Below are 19,473 nucleotides of genomic sequence, written 5' to 3'. Positions count from 1 at the left end.
GGGTTGCATAGTGAGACTGAGGTTCTGTCTTAAAACAACCGGACTGGGGGCTGGAGAGATGGCCCAGAGGTTAAGAGCACTGACTACTCTTGCAGAGGATCCGGGCTCAATTCTCAGCACCCACACGGCAGCTCTGACACCCTCACACAGACACACCTGCAGGCAAAACACTAATGTACATAAATTCCCCCCCCCCCACAAAAAAACCCAACTAGTTCAGTCAAAAGCAGCCAAACAACCTCTGTGCCAAGATGTTATTTCGGTCCTGCCAAAGGGATCTGAACTCAAAATGGTGCTCAGTTATGTTGGTTACGAGCACAGTTCTCATTTACATCCAGAAAGAATAACAATAAGAGACTAAAAATAATGTATCTAGGAAGCACATTGTTTTTATTTTTTAAAATTGTATGTGTATGGGTGTTTTGCCTGCATGTGTGTCTGTGTACCATGTGTGTGTAGTGTCCACAGAGGCCAAAAGAGAGTATCGTCTCCCCTGGGACTGAAGTCACAGGTGATCATGAGTTTCCATGGACTTGAACCAGGGTCCTCTGGAATAGCGTAACTTAACTGCTGAGTCATATCTCTATCCCTCAAAGCATTTTTAAAAAGTGATGAATGAGCATCCCATGTGAAGAACAGCTAATTACAAAGAATCCGGGATGAAACTGGACTCCGAGTTTTCCTTTTGCATTTCCAAGAAGTCGCAGACAAGAGAGATGCGCTGGGGCTCATGCGCCTCATCAAAGGAACCGGAAGTCCTTTTGCCCGTCGCCACGGCCCTTGGCTCTCTGCTGTGCACACTATGGGACGTCGGGCGGGGCAGGTGGGAGAGCGGGGCAGGTGGGGGAGATTTTAGACATCATCTTTTCGTGTTCCTTCATCTTTTCAGGTGTGCAGGTAGAGATCAGAAGTAGGAGACAGGCATCAGGCGTGGGTTTCTCTTCCCGCGATGCTGAACTGCCAGTCTGATGTTTCGACCCATTCCACCCCGGCTAAGATCAGATGAGGAAACTCAGTTCCTGTTTCCTCCTGTCTCTGCAGCTATGGTCCCTCTGGATAGACTCAGACTTAGGGGTCGATGTGAAGCGCGGCTCTTCAGCAGGTCTCAGGCTTGTCACTGGCAATGACCTCTGTGCACTTAGGTCCTTGGCAGGCTCCCTCCACTCCTCACACTCTGAACTATCTGGGGCTCGCCCAGGGAGGCCTGCACTGGGGCAGAAGTTTCTGCCTGGAATGGGACTGATGTTGGCCATGGTAACAGGAAAGGGCTTAGCGGCTGTCTGGGGCAAAGCAGGCTGCACAGGCTTGCTCTCTCTCAATGTCCCCGAGTGGGATGCCTGCAGGGCCACTGGGCTGCCTTTTTGGTAGGAGGGCATGGTCCTTTCCGTGGTGGCACTAAAGTACAGTGTTGTGCTCGCGTGTGCTTCCTCCCCTTTCAGAGGCCCATCCGCATCCTTCCCCTGGGCGTCCAGGTCAGCCTCGGTCCCATCATCCTTCGGGTTGTCTTCCTCCTGTGGAGCTGGTGGCTTCTGGGTGGTTGAGCTGTCCTCATGCGTGCTGGCAAAGGAGACAAAGCTTGAAGTTTCCAGCGACTCCATCTCGGCTTTCGGAGCACCTGCGAACTCAGAGCCGTTCTCCAAGGTCAAAGGGTCACAAGGAGAGGATGGGAGGTCTTGCTGAGAAAACAGGGGCTTCCTCTGCAGATTACAGTGTTGACTCGACCCCAACGCAGGGGAACAGGAGTAGCCACGGCTGTCACCTCCAAGGACTGCGTTGATCTTAGATACACTTCCTGTCTTGAGAGCAAGTTTCACCAACAGCCAGTGGTGGTGGCCGAAGAAGGAGCACTCCCCGGATCTCCGATCCCCCAGCCCCACCTCTGTGGTACTCTGCTCTGGGCTGGAGGCCTTATCTAGACTGGTTAGCTCATAGCTTTCCTCTTGGCGCCAGCATGAGCTCTCTGACCACTCCCCTGCTGGAACCACGGCCCTGGGAGAAGCCTCTGATTCAGCTTTGTCATTCTCTATGGGGCCACAGCATCTCCTCTTGAAGCCCTGCTGGATGTCTGCAGCTTTTGGATGTAGCAAGGTATAATAAAGAACCAGCGAGACACTGCCTGAGAAAGAAAATAGCCCAAAGGAGAGAGAACATGAGGTTACATTCTGGGACACCTGATACCCTCCCGTGAGTGATGGTCTCAGTAACTTCTTTGAGCAGTATTATTTTGACCTACAGTAGGGAGACTCAGAACCGGATATTGTTCAGGAGGAGTTTTAAACAGGGCCCAGCATCTAACCGCTATAAATGTTTCTGAACCTAAAAAAATGTACAGCCGTGGCTGTGTTCCTACTGAGCCTCAGCCTGGAGGAAGCCTGGCATTGACCCCTCCGGTTATGTGCAAATGTGTGCCTGCACACGGGCACCAGAGGCACAGTAGTAATCTCGTAACTTCCAGAATCCCACCAGCGGCACGGTGTGGACGGATGCCAAAGCCGGGGGAGGCAGGAGGTAAGAAAGCGACCTCAAAAACAAGAGCCCGAAGCCGAGGTCAGTCCCGCTCCTCAAAAGCCCCTATCAAGGCATTTCCACGAACAACAACACTTCCTCTGTGCACAAACATCTTAATCACGCTGTTGTCAGTTTCGTTTATGTCGATCAGAAGTGTTGACTGCTGCAGTAATCTCTTTAGCAGAGCATTCCAGGAAGCCACCCACGCTGTTTCCAGTTTCCTGTCACACTGGAGAAAGTGCCTGGGTTAAGGGTGCTCGTTACAGATTCAGGAGACGTGAGCTAAGTGCGAGGAGGAGGCCGAAGGCGCCGGGAGATGGCAGCGTGACAGACCCTAGGAGGGAACCCAAAGGACGTTGCCCTTAGACCCTCAATGTCTCTGGGGACAAGGGCAGGGCACTGGTATGCGGTAGGTTTGGAAGTGGGGACAAGGACCAGCATTCCTGTCCTCTCTGTATTGCACACAGCTAACGTGCTAGTTTCTATACAATGCTGTGGATGCATACCAAGCCCAAACACTCAGCTTTTGCAGTAAGTTCTACCAAGGCAGAGAAGAGCAGCAAACCAGCTGACCTTTGTTACCCTCCCTATGCACCCCAGACGCCGGGTAGGCAGCAGGGTCTGCCGCAGCCAGAGGCACCGAGAGCGCTGATTTCCTACCACCTGCTGGACTCTTGGCCGAGCTCAAGGCTGGCATGCAGTGGGCACTAAATACATGTTTGTCCAGGGAAAGAAGGAAATGGGGAGCCGAGATTTGGGCAGGAACTATTTCAAGCCTGTATTCTTGGAACTATAACTCTTTTAGAAATCTTTTATGTATATGTGCTTTGCCTGCATGTATGTCGGTGTGCCACATGCCTGCCTGGTTCTCCAAAGAGGCCATCAAATGCCCTGATACTGGAACCAGACCCTTATAAGACTCCACGTGTGTAAACCCATGTTCTCTGGAAGAGGTGCCAGCGTTCTTTACTGCCGAACCATCTTTCTAGCTTCTATTATTTTCTTCCTCCTTCCTTCCTTTCTTTTTTCTTTCCTCTCTCTCTCTTTAAATCTTTCTTTCTCTTCTTCTTCTCTTTCTTTCTCTTCTTCTTCTCTTCCTTTCTCTTCTCCTTCCTTCCTTCCTTCCTTCCTTCCTTCCTTCCTTCCTTCCTTCCTTCCTTCCTTCCTTTCTTTCTTTCTTTCTTTCTCGAGACAGGGTTTCCTCTGTGTAGCTTTGGCAGTTCTGGAACTTACTCTGTAGATCAGGCTGACTTTGAACTTACAGAGGTCCTCCTACCTCTGTCTCCTAAGTTCTGGGATTAAAGGCATAAAGGCATGTACCACTGCCTGCCTACAGTTCATGTATAGTTGTATTGGGCATTCAGCTCAGGGCTTCTTGAATGCTAAATAGTCACTTTGCCGATGAGCTGCTTCTCGGATTTTTTTTTTAATTTTTATTTTATAAATGGGTTTTCTACTTAGCCCAGGCTTGCCTCAGATTCACTATGTATGCCATGATGGCTTGGAATGCACGTCAATGCACTTGCCTCCGGCTGCCAAGCCCTGGATTTACAGAAATGAGCCATCACGTCTGGCAATAACATAATTTGGTGTGATTTTAGACACGTATCAGATATACTGTTCTCTAACGCTTGGGTTTAAGGACTGACTCACAGTTGCGTTGTTTCCGTTCTTTCTTTTGGCACACTCTTCCTTTCCTATTGAGGATTCCCAGAGGGCCAAAGGAAAGCCAGAGGTGTGTCCAGCGCCACCTGCTGGTGGGCAAAGGAAAAGCATCACACAGATCAGTCCCTTCTGCATGAGGGGACAGTTTTACTCCCAGTCTATTGGTTTACCCGAAGTGTTCATAACTCCTGTGAACTAGAAAATCCCAAATGAATGGTTAAGTCTCTCAGCTGTGAGGACCATCACATCATATCCCAAGGGAGCCCTCTTCACATGGAGATGACTGGGCACAGGCCAAGAGCAATAGGCTGACTTGTAGGTGGTGGAGTAACTCTTTTCTGGACACCGGCTCTCCTAGGCTTTCAACTGGCCACTCACATGCACACATGCAGCTTAGAGATCAGCATCTTCTACTCAGTTTACAGGCAGCATTTTGGACAGATGTGGCTGCTCCTACCTTTGTTTGAGGCTCTTAGCAGTCTAGCCAGTTAGACAAAGCTAAGCTCCGAGTTACGGGCTGCAGGCAGCAGCCTCCTTACCCACAGCCGGGGTCCCATCTTCTGCTCAAGGCTCTTAAACGATTCCCTGTCTTTCCAGCTCATTAAAAAAATACAAGTTGTAGCCGGGCCGTGGTGGCACACCTTTAATCCCAGCACTCAAGGGGCAGAGGCAGGCGGGTCTCTGAGTTCTGAGTTCAAGGCCAGCCTGGTCGACAGAGTTCTGCATTCCAAGAGAGCCAGGGCTACACAGAGAAGCTGTGTCTTGAGAAACCAACTAACTAATCAAACAGGCAAAACAACAGGTTGTGGTTGAGGAGACAGCGCAGTGGACTGAAGATTGCTGCGGACGTGTCAATGCTTGGGAACCTGTGTAAAAGCTGGGAAGGGAAGGGGCAGCTGCCTGTAATCCCAGCACTTGGGAGGCAGAGACAGGGGAAGGCCCAGGGCAAGCTGGCTAGCTAGACTATTAGGAATCCGGGAGCCCTAGGTTCAGTGAGAGGCCACGACTCAATAAATGATTAAGGAAGACATCCGGAATCAACTTCAGGACCTCACATGCGGCATCTGCACACACATCATGCAAACATGTGCACAAACACGCATACATACCACATGTGTAAACTCATGAAAATAAATAGAAAGAATAAATATAAAATAAAATACAAGTGGGGGGAGGAATCGTGGCTAAGAAGGCTCAGGAAGTCTTACCAATCAGAAATCCAGACGAGACTCCCGCCACAGTCCATAGGCTGGTCCGTGGTGCCCCCTGAAGGAAGTCAGTGGCCAATAGCAAGAGGATGGTGTTCTCCAGCAGCATGACCTGTGGGGTCAAGATAGCCACCACAGCCTGTTATCTGAAGCTCCTCCCTTCTGTCCTTGGTACCTGCTAGGGTTCACAAACCAAGGTGCTGCCTCCAGGCAGAACTAAGATCCCAGTGGGAATGTTTCTACAAGGGGAGGTTGGCTGGCGTGGCTCATAATGACAGCCACAGAATCACAGACACAAAGGGGGGTATGGTGAGAATGACAGGTGTTTGGTAAAAGGGATTCTGTCTATCCCACACTAAGACAGCTAACAGATGCCAGCACAGGTATTACCAGCTCGGTCACATCCTCAAAGCTGCCAGGAGGAGTCGCTGCTTGTTCTCGGCAGAACTCGATGAGAGACATCTGGAGCCCCCACCTCTCGCAGCAGACCCTTCACAGAAAGCTCACAGCTGCGAATTCATCCTCTGTCCTTTCAAACCCAAGCCTCCCACCCCACCCTCACAGCTGTCACCGTGAGGACTTCTCTTTGAAATCCAAACATTCAAGGAGTTCGCTCTCCCAGCCTGTGAGTACCTACTTGTCTAACTCCAGTGACTCCCCTCTCCTGCCACTCCTAAAGAGGCTGGTCATGTGCTCCTGTTCTCGACAACTCCAGTTAACACCAGATAGGACAGTCACCAGCTGTCCCCCTTATTTCGTACACATTTCCATTTCTGTGACTCAGCCCAAGCCCCCATACTCCCTTCCCCTTTACTGTCTCCCCTTCTTCCTAACAACCCCCATCACCTCTGTACAAATCAGATTTCAGTTCTGTCCTTACAGACCAGAGGCTGTCTTAGCCTTTCGCTAAGGCTCTCTGGCCTTGTCTCTCTGGCAGCCCCCTACGGACACGCCAGCACTCTGTGGTCCTCATGCTACCTTGGTAGCTTGGCCTGAGATTCCCCGACTCTTCCAAGCCACTTTTCAGGCAGATTTCTCTCACTGTTCTGCGACCATTGTCACTTTTGCAAAGTCTCCCCGGCTACCGAGCCTTTGTCCTCACCTGGCCTTTGGTTTCCCTGGGACTCCAATAACACCGCTTCTTTGGCAACACTGTCTGCATTGCTTTTGAATCTATAGGCAGAAAGCTCTGGCTTTTTGACACACTAGCCTCGAGGTCATTGCTAACATGTTTTAGGCTGTGTGTGTCTGTTGAGATGAGTAAGTTTCTCATGGGTGAAGTCACACTTTCCAGAGCTGTTCCACCTCTGAGAAAGGAGAAAGTGAGCTCAGGCATGCAGCTTCTAAAGGAGGTGGACCAGCAATGCTGCCCAAAGCTATCTCCAAAACAAGAATTCTCAGGCCTCATGGGGACGGGCCTGGGAATCTCCACTTTGGAAAAGTCCCCCACGCGCATCTGTTAATAAAGTCTGCTGAGTTGGCTGCACCTGATGATACAGCAACAGTTGGATGTCAGGCTATTGTCAAAGTGTGTGATCACTGTAATTTCTGCTTATGCTAGGCTATTCCTGTGTGTGTGTGTGTGTGTGTGTGTGTGTGTGTGTGTGTGTGTATTGTGGTGCGTCCGCAGCACACACACACACAGTGCACAGGCATGTGGAAGGCAGAGGAAGAGATCCAGTGTCTTCCATGATCACTCTACCTTATGGCCCAAGACAGGGTCTTTCACAAAGCTGGAAGCTTGACATTTTGGCAAGGCTGTCTAGTAAGGTCTAGAAAGGTCTAGCCTGTGTCTGCTGAGGTCATAGGCAGTTGGTTGCTGGGGATTTGAACTCAGGTCTATATACATGCGTTGTAAGTACTCTTCCCCACTGAGCTGATTCCAGCCCCTGGTATTCCTTCTTTAATAGATGGACAGGCACACACCTGCATATGTGCACCCTCCCCACCTAACAGTGAAACGTAAAGATCAGGCTTCAAGAAAACCCCCATTGCCACTTGCCAAGTAGAAGCTGGCCATCCTGCTCCTTGAAGGGCTGTCCCAGAAGTTGATATAGCAGAGGATGTACACGGCCCCCACCAGCAGGTTGAAGAGCCTCCAGTGGCAGGTGCTCTCCACGATGTCGCTCTGCTGGGCTACGAGCCAGAAGGACATCATCAGCCAATGAGCACCTGGAGAGGGTGAGGGGTGAAAGTCCACATTCAGTGGGGAGATGAGGAGGGGGTGAGGCTGAACTTGAACACCCCACAAGAGATCCCCCAAAGCCAGAAGAGAGCTGAGGGGCACAGGCAAGCTACTCATTCTTTCTTTGCATGTCCATCTCCCTGAACCTCACAGGAGGCATTTGACCTAGTTTGGAGTTGAGAAAACAGACTGGATTCAGTGACGTGCATCAGGCCTTACCTATGGCTACCCTTTGCATCCCGAAAGCATTTAAAGATGCAGTTATAAAGCCCTCTACTCTCTTTACACTGTTGCTCTACAAACCCAACCTTCCAGACCCAAAGAGAACTCCATGTGGACCAGTTACAAGTTTTCTTCTTATATTTTAAGATGAATAGCCTCATTCTGGAGCACAAGCTGAATCTTAAAATGACGGATAAAATGTTGTTAATTTCTCTGTAAGAACACAACTTTTTTTTTCTTCTCTTCCAAAAAAATGTCCTTTTCTGCCAATAACTGTATTAAATGTTTGCTCTGGGTACAGGGGCCAGCTATTTCTCAATGTTCTCGGTTCTCTTAAAACAAGAGTACACTGTTCCCTCTTGCAGAGTGTATTCACTGATGACCAGAGGACACTGCTGTCCTTGGCAAGGACACACAGGCCCCATTCAGGAGTCTGACGGGCTAGACAGACTCTTGGTCATCACATTCATATCTGCGCTGCTGGCGAAGAGAAGGCTGGGGTTCAGTGGGGACTTCCTGTTTTAGACAAAGTGTCCAAAAAAACCCCAAAGGAAACAGGGTGCTTATGGAGGTTCTAAGCAGCAGCATATACACTACATGGTTTTGTGCAGGATCGGGTGGAACTTGGACCTCCCTCCTGTGTGAGCAACAACATTCTACAGGATGGTCTACCATAGTCTTCTGAGAACTGTGGTTTCCAGCTTTAGCTGGAACTTTTGGGCCTGGGATTTCTATGGTGGTGTAACCAAAGAGTCAGCGTGCACCACCACCTCTTGCATTGGAGGCACACCTTTGGGAGGTAGGGTCTGGACCTCCGTGCTCATGGGTCTGCGCTACCAAGGATGGTTTGACTGGCAGGGTATAGCAGAAGCCATGCTGTGGGTGTTCTAGGTTGAAGAGGACTGGGCATCTACAATTCCTGTTTCTTGCAATTGCCAGTACTGAGGGTGAGTCCAGGTTACGTTGCTGAAGAGAGAGGCCACACCTGTGCCTCCAGTCTGCTGAGGTCCCCTAGGAACACAGAGGCCTGCTTTTCTGCTCCCCTAAGGTCCTCTGTTGAACCCAGTAGCCACAGATCTAGGACAGAGGACCGTGAACCATTACTGTTAAGGCTTTAATGCATGGAACAGAAGCCCTACTTACCTCCAACCACTAAAACCCAAACACGGTAAACCTTGCAGAACAGAACCAGGCTCAGCACACGGGCTCCCAACATGCCCATCCTCCAGAAGTGCTGGCACAAGAGGGCAGCCCATAGCATCGTGCGGTGGCCTGGCTTCATGATGCCCAGGAAATGGCTGTATGACACAAGGGCCCAGGACAGTGACAACCAGGAAAGTAAGGCGCTGATCCCTGGAGGATTGAACAGACAGAGCTCTCTACAGACTCCGAAGCACACACGCAGATGCCCTCCATCATTCCTTTCTGGGAACAATAAAGTCCTTATAAACAATTAGCCCGATGGTGATGCACTATTGACCATATGTAATACGATAATGATGTGCCATTAGGTGGGTAAGCTAATAATGCAATACAAACATGCCTTTACACGGAAGCAAGGGGAGGCAGGAAATGGCTCCACTGTCCAGTGTCCTAGATGCTCTTCTTCTTGATGTCCTTTAAAAATGTCCCTGTCCTTGGGCTTCTAAGGCCTCCAGCCTAAACTATGATTAAAAGGATGTGTGTCCTACAGGATGCATACAGACATGGTTCATGACAAGTATTTGCTACACATAAAGGGGTTTTGATGGAGGAATACTGGAACAAGCAGCCACATCAGAGTGTTCAGACTTTCTATTTTAAGTTTGGGTACTTACACAGAAGAGAGAGGAAGGGGGAGGGAGAGGAGGAAGAAGTAACGAGGTGCTCTGGCTGGATGAAAGCTGGGAACACATCTGCAGGAGACTGAGCTGTGCTTTCTGTGGGGGGTCAGGTGTCAACTACTGACAGGGTAGCCCCGGGAGAGGTGACCATGTAGACTCCCCGAGAAGCAGACTCCCCAAGGGAGTTTTCAAGGTTCTCTCCTCTCTGCACAACTTTTGTCTTAAGGATTGACTTTAGATGCTTTACCCCAAGAAACCAGCTCTCTGTGACCTCATGACCCCAAGCAAAAGCCATCTGTAACCTTCATTTGTGTTAATGATCATGGGGTTTCTCTGGTCTCCCAAATAGGAGAAATCCTAGAGGGGACACCAGGTCCTACAAGGTCAGGCACATGTTCCCGTCATCTGGGAAGCAGTGGGTGTGAGTCGTGGTGAAACAGACCCACCTGGCACAACATCTGTGAAGTCAGAGGCTAGGAACACATAGACCTGGAGCAGCAGGTGGGGCCCTGTCTGGAGCAGAGCCTCCAGGAGCCGGAGCGCGGAGAGGTCAGCCTCCTGCAGGTGCAGCTGTCCCGAGCAGGGAGCCTCCCTTCCCTTCCACAGAGCGGCTGCCACAGAGTCCCAGTGCCTACAGTGAGCAAACACATCATGACATGGACCACGAAGTCAGTGCCTACAGTGAGCAAACACATCATGACATGGACCACGAAGTCAGTGCCTACAGTGAGCAAACACATCATGACATGGACCACGAAGTCAGTGCCTACAGTGAGCAAACACATCATGACATGGACCACGAAGTCAGTGCCTACAGTGAGCAAGCACATCATGACATGGACCACGAAGTCAGTGCCTACAGTGAGCAAACACATCATGACATGGACCACGAAGTCAGTGCCTACAGTGAGCAAACACATCATGACATGGACCACGAAGTCAGTGCCTACAGTGAGCAAACACATCATGACATGGACCACGAAGTCAGTGCCTACAGTGAGCAAACACATCATGACATGGACCACGAAGTCAATTGTGCGGGCTGCCACAGACACCAACCTTTCACACGGACACATGAGGCGTTCTCAACAGTGCCCTACTGATGCCTCTTAGGGTCTTCAGTTAGGCGGTTGCTGAACTCTGAGTTCAAACTGCATATTTCAGTTCATGTGCTCAACAGGGTGTCACTGTAGGTGACTATCCCCAAGGTTTAAAAGGGCTAGGAGTAAGTGGGTAGGCTGAAGTTACTGCCAGGTTACAGAGCCAATGCTGGGTCTGGTGAGGCCTGTAGAGAATCTTGGTCAATGTCTTTGCCTCAGGTCTTCCAGGGAGGGCTATGGACTCCTTCAACAGAGATATGCTGCAAGGCACTGTGGGTAATCACCCTTTTGTGCATAGCAATGAAAAAGCACTCATCTTCCTCCAAGGAGTGTAGATCTCTCAGTGCCCTGAGACAGGAATGCTGTAAAAGCAGCTGGGGAAGGTTGGTCTGGGGTCCTCACTGGAGGCTGTCAAGAGAGGTGGGGCTAGATGGGGAAGCTAAGGACTGATAGGATCCTATTTAACTATATCAGAATTCAGTTCAGCCCATGGACGTTGGCTTTTTCTCTGGAAAACTAATTGGAAGAGGTATGAATGCTGTGTTTGAGATATGGGATAAATCTGTACATTTGTAGGCATGTTTGTAAATGAGTGCATATATGTATAAATGTATGTGCACACATGAATGTTCAGGGTACAAGCTTATGCCTGCATACAGCGTGTGCAAACACACACAGTGCATATGCACACATAGGCATGTGTACATATGTCCATACATGTGCAAGTGCACATGCACACAGAACATACATATATACAGTGCGTATCACATGTGAATGTCCACATGTATAAATACATGTATATTGTGTGTGTTTATGTGCATATGTAGGTGTGTGCACAGTAGCTGTGGAAGCTGATACAGTGCTCAAGCAGGAATGACCGAAGTTTTGGTGTTGGGAATGGAAGCGAAGGAGCGAATGCAGGGAGTGCTGGAGCATGCAGAGGGGAACTTGGCCGAGCAGGATGGAGAGGGGCTTACCGGTGGCTCTAAGACACCTACAAGTTCAAACTCTTGGAACTGGTGATACTAACATGCAGCAGAAAGGAGCCTGCTAGCAGCTGCTTGATTGACAGGGGTAAATAGAAGGATCTAGGGATTTTAGTTGTAAATTAAGACTCATGAACAGAGGCAGCGGGCATGGTCGAGTGAACAGGAAGTGGCTAGAGGAGGTGGTGTGCAGATATTAGGGACCCAAGGCAGAACCTTAGCAACTGGTCACCTTGAGGACTGAAAGGTCACCGAAAAGAGTAGCAAGTTTGAAAAAGCATGGAGCATTCTCAAAGTCAAAGGCAGACACAAGACAGAGTCACACGACACACAATAGCCTGCTGGGGTGTAAGACGGACCAGGGGCCTGTCTCAAAAGTTCACAGGATTGGGCCGAGCAGGGCCATAGGGCCACGCCAGCTTAGACACGACTGGGTGATCTTCCTAGTGTGCAGCGGGAATCAAGACTTAGAAAGAAGTGACAGCATGTCCTTGCCTGTGTCCCTGCAAACATACAGTAGGCACTCTGTGCTGTTAGGGTCCCCTTGTGAAAGGGCCACCTCCCACACAGCCTGGATAACCATACCAGCTGCCCTGGGGTGACCCGGCTATGAGGGCCTTCCAGGGGTAGGGTCTACTCTTGCCTACTAACATCCTCCCTGGGTCTAAGTTGTGCAGCAAGGAGGCAGAGTGCCACTGCCCATGGCGTGGATAACAGTACCCAGTGGCTCCACCTGCGAGTTGAACCCCTGAGGTCGCCTAGGAAATCCAGCAAAGCAGCTTGCTAATGTTCTGAAGATGACAACGTTCCCACCTCCCGGCCCAAGGTTCGAGGCTGACTTTGAAACAACTCTATTCCTGGTGGGGATAGTCCAGGGAAGATGTTCAGGACAAATAAGTTTTCTTTTCCATCTTTTGACTTCTGCTGAGAATTGATTTCCTCTGAGTGCTTGAGACCATTGTTCCCCACACAGACTAATGTTAAGAGAAACATGCACTAAAACCACACAGCATAGTTTTCCTTTCCTTCCCAGATCATCTTCCCACGGGATGGGCTAGTTTCCTCTTCCTGCCTGCTCTCCAGTCCCCACCAAAGGGTTTTAGTTCAGCAACTCCCCCACAGCCCTTTGGTGCTAGGGACTGCACCCAGGGGCCTTGTGTGTTCTCCCGTTGAGTCACACCCTCAACCCCTCCAACAGGAAGTTTTATTAGGCTTTGATTACAGAAGGAATAAGGCAAATGAAAGATGTTCTTTGAGAAGTGAGTTGTGAGTTTTAGTTGTGCAAAGTACACACACACACACACACGCACACACACACAATGCTTAGAACAAGGAAGAAAATGTATCAGCTGAGTGCCTGGCATGTAGGTCCTCACTAGGGAGGTGAAGCTGGTCCGTGAACGCCTCCTGGAGAGGACGGCACAGCACAGCACAGTGGCGGATGTGAAGCCAAGCTGGGCGTAGGGAGGATGAGACATCGGTGGGACCAGACACAGGCTTTGGAATGGGGCCCGTGGCCGGGAACAGGAAAGCAGCAGAATGGCTTTGCCAGGCTGGGGTCAGGCAGAGAGAAGGAGGAATTCGGGCTGAGACTAGGGGGCAGCTGGTGGGGAGTTCGCTAGGGGGCTGGAACAAGATGGGGGCAGTGGGAGCTTTTTCTGAGGTCCTGAAAAGCACCCCGACTTCTTTTCTGGATGCTGTGTCTCAGTTCCCCTGCCCCCATCCTGGGTTTTTGGAGGCTTGTGCCAACTGTTCCTGGTGCCATCTCTCTAAGGCCCTACTCCCTCCTTCGCTCCAGGTCCTTCCCTTGGTCTTGATGATACGCCAGTGCTTTCAGCTGTTCCCAAGTTAGTCTCAGACACTGGACTTAATTACATGTGTCTGCAATCCAGCAGGGCACACGCAAGTTACTCGATGTGAGCCATATTGCCGATGGCCCAAGATTCCTAGTTGCATTAAAAACAACATGTACCATACGCAGAACTTTGGACATGCAATTACTTTACCTGACAGGTCTTTGGAGTTAAGTTTCTCAGCTTTTAATAACACTGACTTCCATCACAACTAGGATGGTCTATCCTGGGCTCACAGTTTGGGGAGTAAGTGATTCTTCTGTCCGTGGTAATGTTTTTGGTGGTGATAGAGCTGAGACGGTCAACAGTGAAAGGTTGGAGTATAGGTGTGCTTCATATGCTTATTTACTGTGTGTGGTGTGTATGTGTGTGTGTGTGTGTGTGTGTGCATGCGCACATGCACGCAATGGTACACATGCGGCAGTCAGAGGACAACTTTTGGAAGGTGACTCTTCCTTCCGAGTGGGTCCCTGAGATTGAATTCAGGTAGTCAGGCTTGGTGGTAAGTACCTTACCTGTGTTTGAACATGGAATCTGCACCTATTCATGTCAAGCTGGTCTTATATGCCCCTAAAGTTTGACTTAACTTTCTCTTTGCTGTAGAAAAATTGCTATGCCAAGGCACACGCTGAGGAGGAGCGTATTTAGGTAGTCTTGCATCCTCCTGGGATGTGTTCCTAAGTAGATATGCGGGCTGTTTAAACAAGGCGAAGGAGACAGAAGCACACACAGCATCAGAGTGTAAACAAAACGTTCAGATGGAGAAATAACTGCCCTTGTGTAAAGTGAGTTGTCACTAAGGTCAGGTTCTCTTGAACTGTAGACTTAACATTAAAGATCGTGCTGTTTGGAATTAAAACCAGAATCCATTTGCGTCTTCAGCCCTTGCATTTTCTATAAGCGGTTTTACCTCAAGGGATTTTGTTGAATCGATTTCTCTGCTGTTAGTTCATTCGTCTGCCTTTCATTGTGGAGCCAGTTAATGGGTGGGGCTTCATTTTTTAAAGTTTGAGATTGTGCAAAACACAGCTGTTCTGGCTCCCCCTACAGGTGCCTTTGCCAAACTGCAATGAAAACCAAACCAACCCAAACCAAACCAAACCTGATCTGCATGGCTTATCTGTGTCAGATTCGCCACTTTCTGCTGAGAAGGTAGACGGCAGCTGGCCTCATCTACAATCTCTGAGACACTGTGGAGGGGGCGTCCCTTCTACTTCTTCGGCTGCTGGAAAATTGAGAACCAAATCTGTGGTCCAGTTCTAAAAACTGCACATTCTGGCTTTACCGCCAGATATATTACTTTATCTCTTCCTGGAAATCAATATTTTTCCTCAATTTTATCATGAGATCCATTTTTATTTATGTCTTATTAGTGTCTCTCTCTCTCTCTCTCTCTCTCTCTCTCTCTCTCTCTCTCTCTCTGTGTGTGTGTGTGTGTGTCTGCATGTCTGCCTATGGAGGCCAGAAGAGGGCACTAGATCCCCTGGAGTTGGAGTTAGAGGCAGTCATAAGTCACCTTATGTGAGTAGGAGCTTAAGAGTGGTTCGTGTTCTCTACTCCAGAGTCGTCTCTCCACCTCCTATATCATCATCATCATCATCATCATCATCATTATCATCATCGTTATTACTATTATTTTGAGACAGGGTCTCACTATGACGTCCAGGCTGTCTTGGAACTCACTATGTAGCCCAGGCTGGCCACTACCTCAGAGATCCAAATGGCTTTTCATCGTTAATCCTGGGCTTACTAGCTTGGGTCGCCACACCAGGCTCTATACATTCCTTTGTAATCACCTGAATGACTTTTGTAAATTAGCTTTACGTGGCTATTGTTTCTCCCAGTTTTCGATTTGCACTTGTCTTTTCATTTACCCAAGCGAATTTTAAAGTATGGACCAGAAACCATGCCGTCACTTAGTGGTGATGTTGAGAGCCTCAGGGGAGTTCACGTCACATGCCACAGATCTGGACCAGCCTCCAGCCTCTGGCCTCACCTCTCTGAAGGTTTATAAGGGTCCCCAGGGTCACTACAGAGCCCCGGAAGGCAGATCTACCGAAGAATAGTTAATGCTCCTTTCTTAAGACCACTCTGAATTCTGTTTCTGAGCTATCAAATTCTTGTCTCTGTTGAAGTCACACACTTGTTTGATAAGTTATTCATTGTTTTTGAGATCTCACCCGGTACAGTGAGTTACCCGGCCAGCAATGAACCTTCCAGCCTTATTGCAAGGCCAGGCAAATGAGGGGTAGAGAGCAGGTCATGCTCCGAGGAGGCTGCAGTCCCGAGCTCTATGAGACAACCTAACCCCCACCCCTCACTAGCCACAGCTCTGCTGTTTCAAGAGAACATAGAGCTCAGATAGGAAAACCCGGCTTGGGAGAAACCACTGCGGCACATGTGTGTTCTTGATGCCTCTATATGACAAGGGTCTGCTGGGGAGGAACACAGAGAGGAGGCAGTCACTGGATGTCTTTCTAGAAGCCCCTTCTCCTCTGACCCCAGCCCAGCCTGATGGACACAGACGGCACAAGCTCGCAGGGCAGAGAGCAGCACTTGGCAGCGGTTCCTTGGATGCACTTCCAACCTTGGCCACCTGTGATTTAATAAGCACTTGAGCTTCAGGATTCCCCTGTCTGGTTCCTGGTTTCTTCCCCTTTTATGAAAGTCCCTCAACTCTATGGGGTTATGAGGCAGATGAGAGCAGAAACGCGCTGTGTCTGAAAATGCACAACTTCCTATCTCCTTTGGAGACACCTGTGGGCACAAGGAAGCCAGATCCATACCTAGTAGCCTTTCATACATAGAAAAGAAAAAAAACGAAAAACCCTGACCCTGTCTCCCAGGTCACTTCTTCCTGCCACAAAAGCATAAAGCAAATGGCATCGTGTGGGCTTTACCATCTAGTTTGTGGTCAGTTAAGTCTGTGCCACTGTCATGGACTAAGGTCATAGGGGTCAGATGGAGCACTTTAAGTAAACTGAGTTACATGGCTCTAGAAGTTAATTAAGGGGTGATATAGAATCTGGTTAAAGACAAGAAGAAGCATTTGAAAGGTCACTGGTACCATCAGGAGGAGCCTCCTGATGTCAGAGATGTTTCAGGATGCCAATGTCAAGCAGAGGTTCAACCCTGAACTTCCATGGCTTTAAGGTGGGAGTGTGTATGGACAGGGGGATTCTCCCATTACAACAGATGGAAGAGAGAGGGCTGCTCTTACCGCTTCCAGACGCCAAGCTGAAGGAGATGCAGCGACACCAGCCACCAGTGACCCTGATGCCCATCTGCGCGGAACCACAGATAGCTCAGGGTCTGGACCAGGATGCCGGGCAGGAGAAGAGAAAGGGCCAGCCACCCCCAGAGGAGGTGACCTGCGGCAAAGTGGTAAACAATGGTGCAGAGACCTGGGGTGAGAGACAATATGAGGGTGTTGAAAGAATAGAGTTAGGCGACTGCTTTATAAACACCAGATCTCTGTTGTTACGGTGCTTGCCCTCAAAACCTTTCTGCCACAGACAGCAGCATTCTTCCAAGAATGTGCCCAGGATAAGCATGCTAGCCAGCCCAGAGCTCATCTTACACCCATGGGACTTCTCTGCCTTAGCCAGTCCATGGTCAGGGGCCAAGAGAATAGGGACCTCCCTTAAGGCCAAAGCCCACAGAAACTACCCACAGAGACCAAGTCCTCTGAATCTGTTCACCCTGTCTTGTCTGAGGAAGCCCGGCTAATGTTTCTGGCTCCTGATCAAATGAGTATTTCCATATGGCATGCCCTGCCTCTATAATCCTGGGACCTGTGAGCGTTCCTAGGCCTGTCCTGTTTCCTTGTCCACTAGGGCCATTTAACAAAAAAACAAACAATCCAGGCTCCAAACCAACCCAACACAGCATCTTTACCATTGACAAAGAGTCAGCAGGACCTGCTAGAAATAAGACAGGCACAAGGGTAGTGGCTATGTGTGGGGTTGTCTGTGGGGTTACGCAGAACATGTACCAAGGACCTGATGTATGGGGAGCCCCAGTGATGTGGGAGCCGACAGCATGGAGTGATCTCATCCTCACCGTGCTGTTGCTGCCTACCCGAGCTGCTTGTACTAGAATTCAGTCCCATTCTGTGTAAGGTTGGCTTTGAGCTGTGGTCCTAGGACTTGAACTCAGGGCTGAGCCTATGCTAGGTAAGTTCTCCACCACTGATCTCCCCCAGTCTGCTTTCCACCTTGTTTTGAGACAATGTTCTGCTAAGTTGCTCAGACCAGATTTGACCTTTCTGTAGCCTAGCTGGCTCTAGAGCTACATCCAGCCCACCCTCTCCAGTGCCTGGTTTACAGGCCTGGGCTATCCAGCGGGGTTCTGGCCATGTAACATTGGACATCAGCATGGAACTGTGTTGGTACTGCAGATTACTGAGGATGGCAGTGGAGGGCACTCAGCCATCCTTTCACACTACTGTTGCTGGCGTTTTCCAGAATTAACAAGGAACGTGCATCTGTAGGCACAAACACCAGCTAGGAATCAGGCAGCTATGGGCAGAGGGATTGCCGCCATTCCTTCCTTGGCTTGTGGTTCTGTCGAGTGCTCTAACACCATGAGCTCCCTACGAAGCATTCAACCCTTCCCTATTAGAAAGCTAGGGTGTCTAGGTCACTTTGGGCAGCAGTGCGCATCTTGGTTTCTCCAGGTGCAGTCTAGTGCCCTTTGGAATTCTGAGCGGGTGTTGGGGGCAGGGATTTGCAGGGACTACGTTGCAAATTAAAAGTAAATTTCAGAGGTATCGTGTCCAAGAGGGGACTCGGAACCTTGGAGGTTCAGGATGGTGGAGGAAACTTTGAGGTTCAGGTTGGTGGAGTCTCTTCAGGGGCAAGGCCTTTTAGGAGAGTGGCGGAAGTGGGCGGAGGCACTAGCCGCCAGCACCGAAAGGGTTACGAGTTCAAACGTGAAAGGCGCGAAAAGTATGGCCATCTTGCTTCACCTCCACCGCCCACAGGACCCGTGTGCCCGGCAGTCAACGTTCTGCCCTGTCCCAAACCCCAAAGGGAAATCAGTGCCCTTTGGGATACCAACCCTCCACTCTCTCAGCCCTCGACTCGCAGCCGGCAACCCCAGCCAGGAGCCCGGGTGACCAGGGAGCCAGGGCACCTCACCAAGTGCTGTCGCTCCACGCAGCCTCCTCACGCAGCGTGGGCTGGAGCGAGTAGTGGACAGGGATTCAGGACCCCGGGTTTGGGGTGTGGAGAGGATCCATACCATGCATTGAGGGGTGTCTGCATGGGTGGAGGGAATCATGCATCAGTGAGGGGATCGCACCGGGAGTGCTCTGCAGGCTGGGAGGGGAGCTACTGTGCGTGCACCGGGCGGGTAGAGTTTGCCGCCTGCTGGGACAGCAGTGGCAGATGTGCCCCGCACACTGGGATGGAGTGGGATGTTGGAGGGGTGAGCACTCGCGGGCTGCGCTGCACTCACGCGCACTTTGCTCGGCCGCTTGCAGCAGGGCAGAGAGTCCCAGGAGCCCCGCGTACATCTTCTGCGCCGCTGCCGCCTGCGCCCGCCCCTTCCCTTGCCCGCCACCGAGCAGGGGAGGCTTCCGGCCTGGGGCCGCACGGCGAGAGGCTTTTCGTCCAAGCCTTTTGCCAAGTTGCTAGCGGAGTGGGGGGTGAGGGCGGGACGTCGGGATGGGGGCGGACAGGTTCTTAGGCGGCAGTCTCACTTAATCTGTGCCAAATTTGTATGCTGCTCCCTTCTCCCCCCCTCCCCCCATCCTAAGGGTTGGAGGGCACAGTGGGTTTGTTGTGAGGTGCAATAGTTCAGTCACTGGGTGATTACAGTGGTCACAGTCAGAGGATTTGCTCAGACTGGTTAACCATAAATCAGAGTACAGTGTAGCGTAGTGTGTGTGTGTGTCTTGGAAAAGTGGGATTTGAATAGC

At 50.3% G+C, this 19,473-nt stretch overlaps 1 protein-coding gene across 1 annotated transcript; it reads right to left on the bottom strand.

Moving 5' to 3' along the window:
- Nucleotides 1-364: 364 nt before the first annotated feature.
- Xkr5 (XK related 5) lies at nt 365-19,097 on the bottom strand. The gene is made up of 7 exons (XM_087900938.1): nt 19,011-19,097; nt 16,771-16,954; nt 10,058-10,242; nt 8,932-9,141; nt 7,384-7,553; nt 5,382-5,493; nt 365-2,116 (listed from the first exon to the last, which is right to left on the bottom strand). Exons 1-7 carry the CDS (start codon nt 19,066-19,068, stop codon nt 999-1,001), a joined length of 2,037 nt encoding a protein of 678 aa, XP_087757064.1. The 5' UTR covers nt 19,069-19,097; the 3' UTR covers nt 365-998.
- Nucleotides 19,098-19,473: the final 376 nt, after the last annotated feature.

The sequence above is a fragment of the Myodes glareolus genome, chromosome 23, assembly GCF_982192425.1.
Source record: "Myodes glareolus chromosome 23, mMyoGla1.1, whole genome shotgun sequence".
Lineage (NCBI taxonomy): Eukaryota > Metazoa > Chordata > Mammalia > Rodentia > Cricetidae > Myodes > Myodes glareolus.
This window is presented reverse-complemented; position numbering and strand designations above follow the sequence as displayed.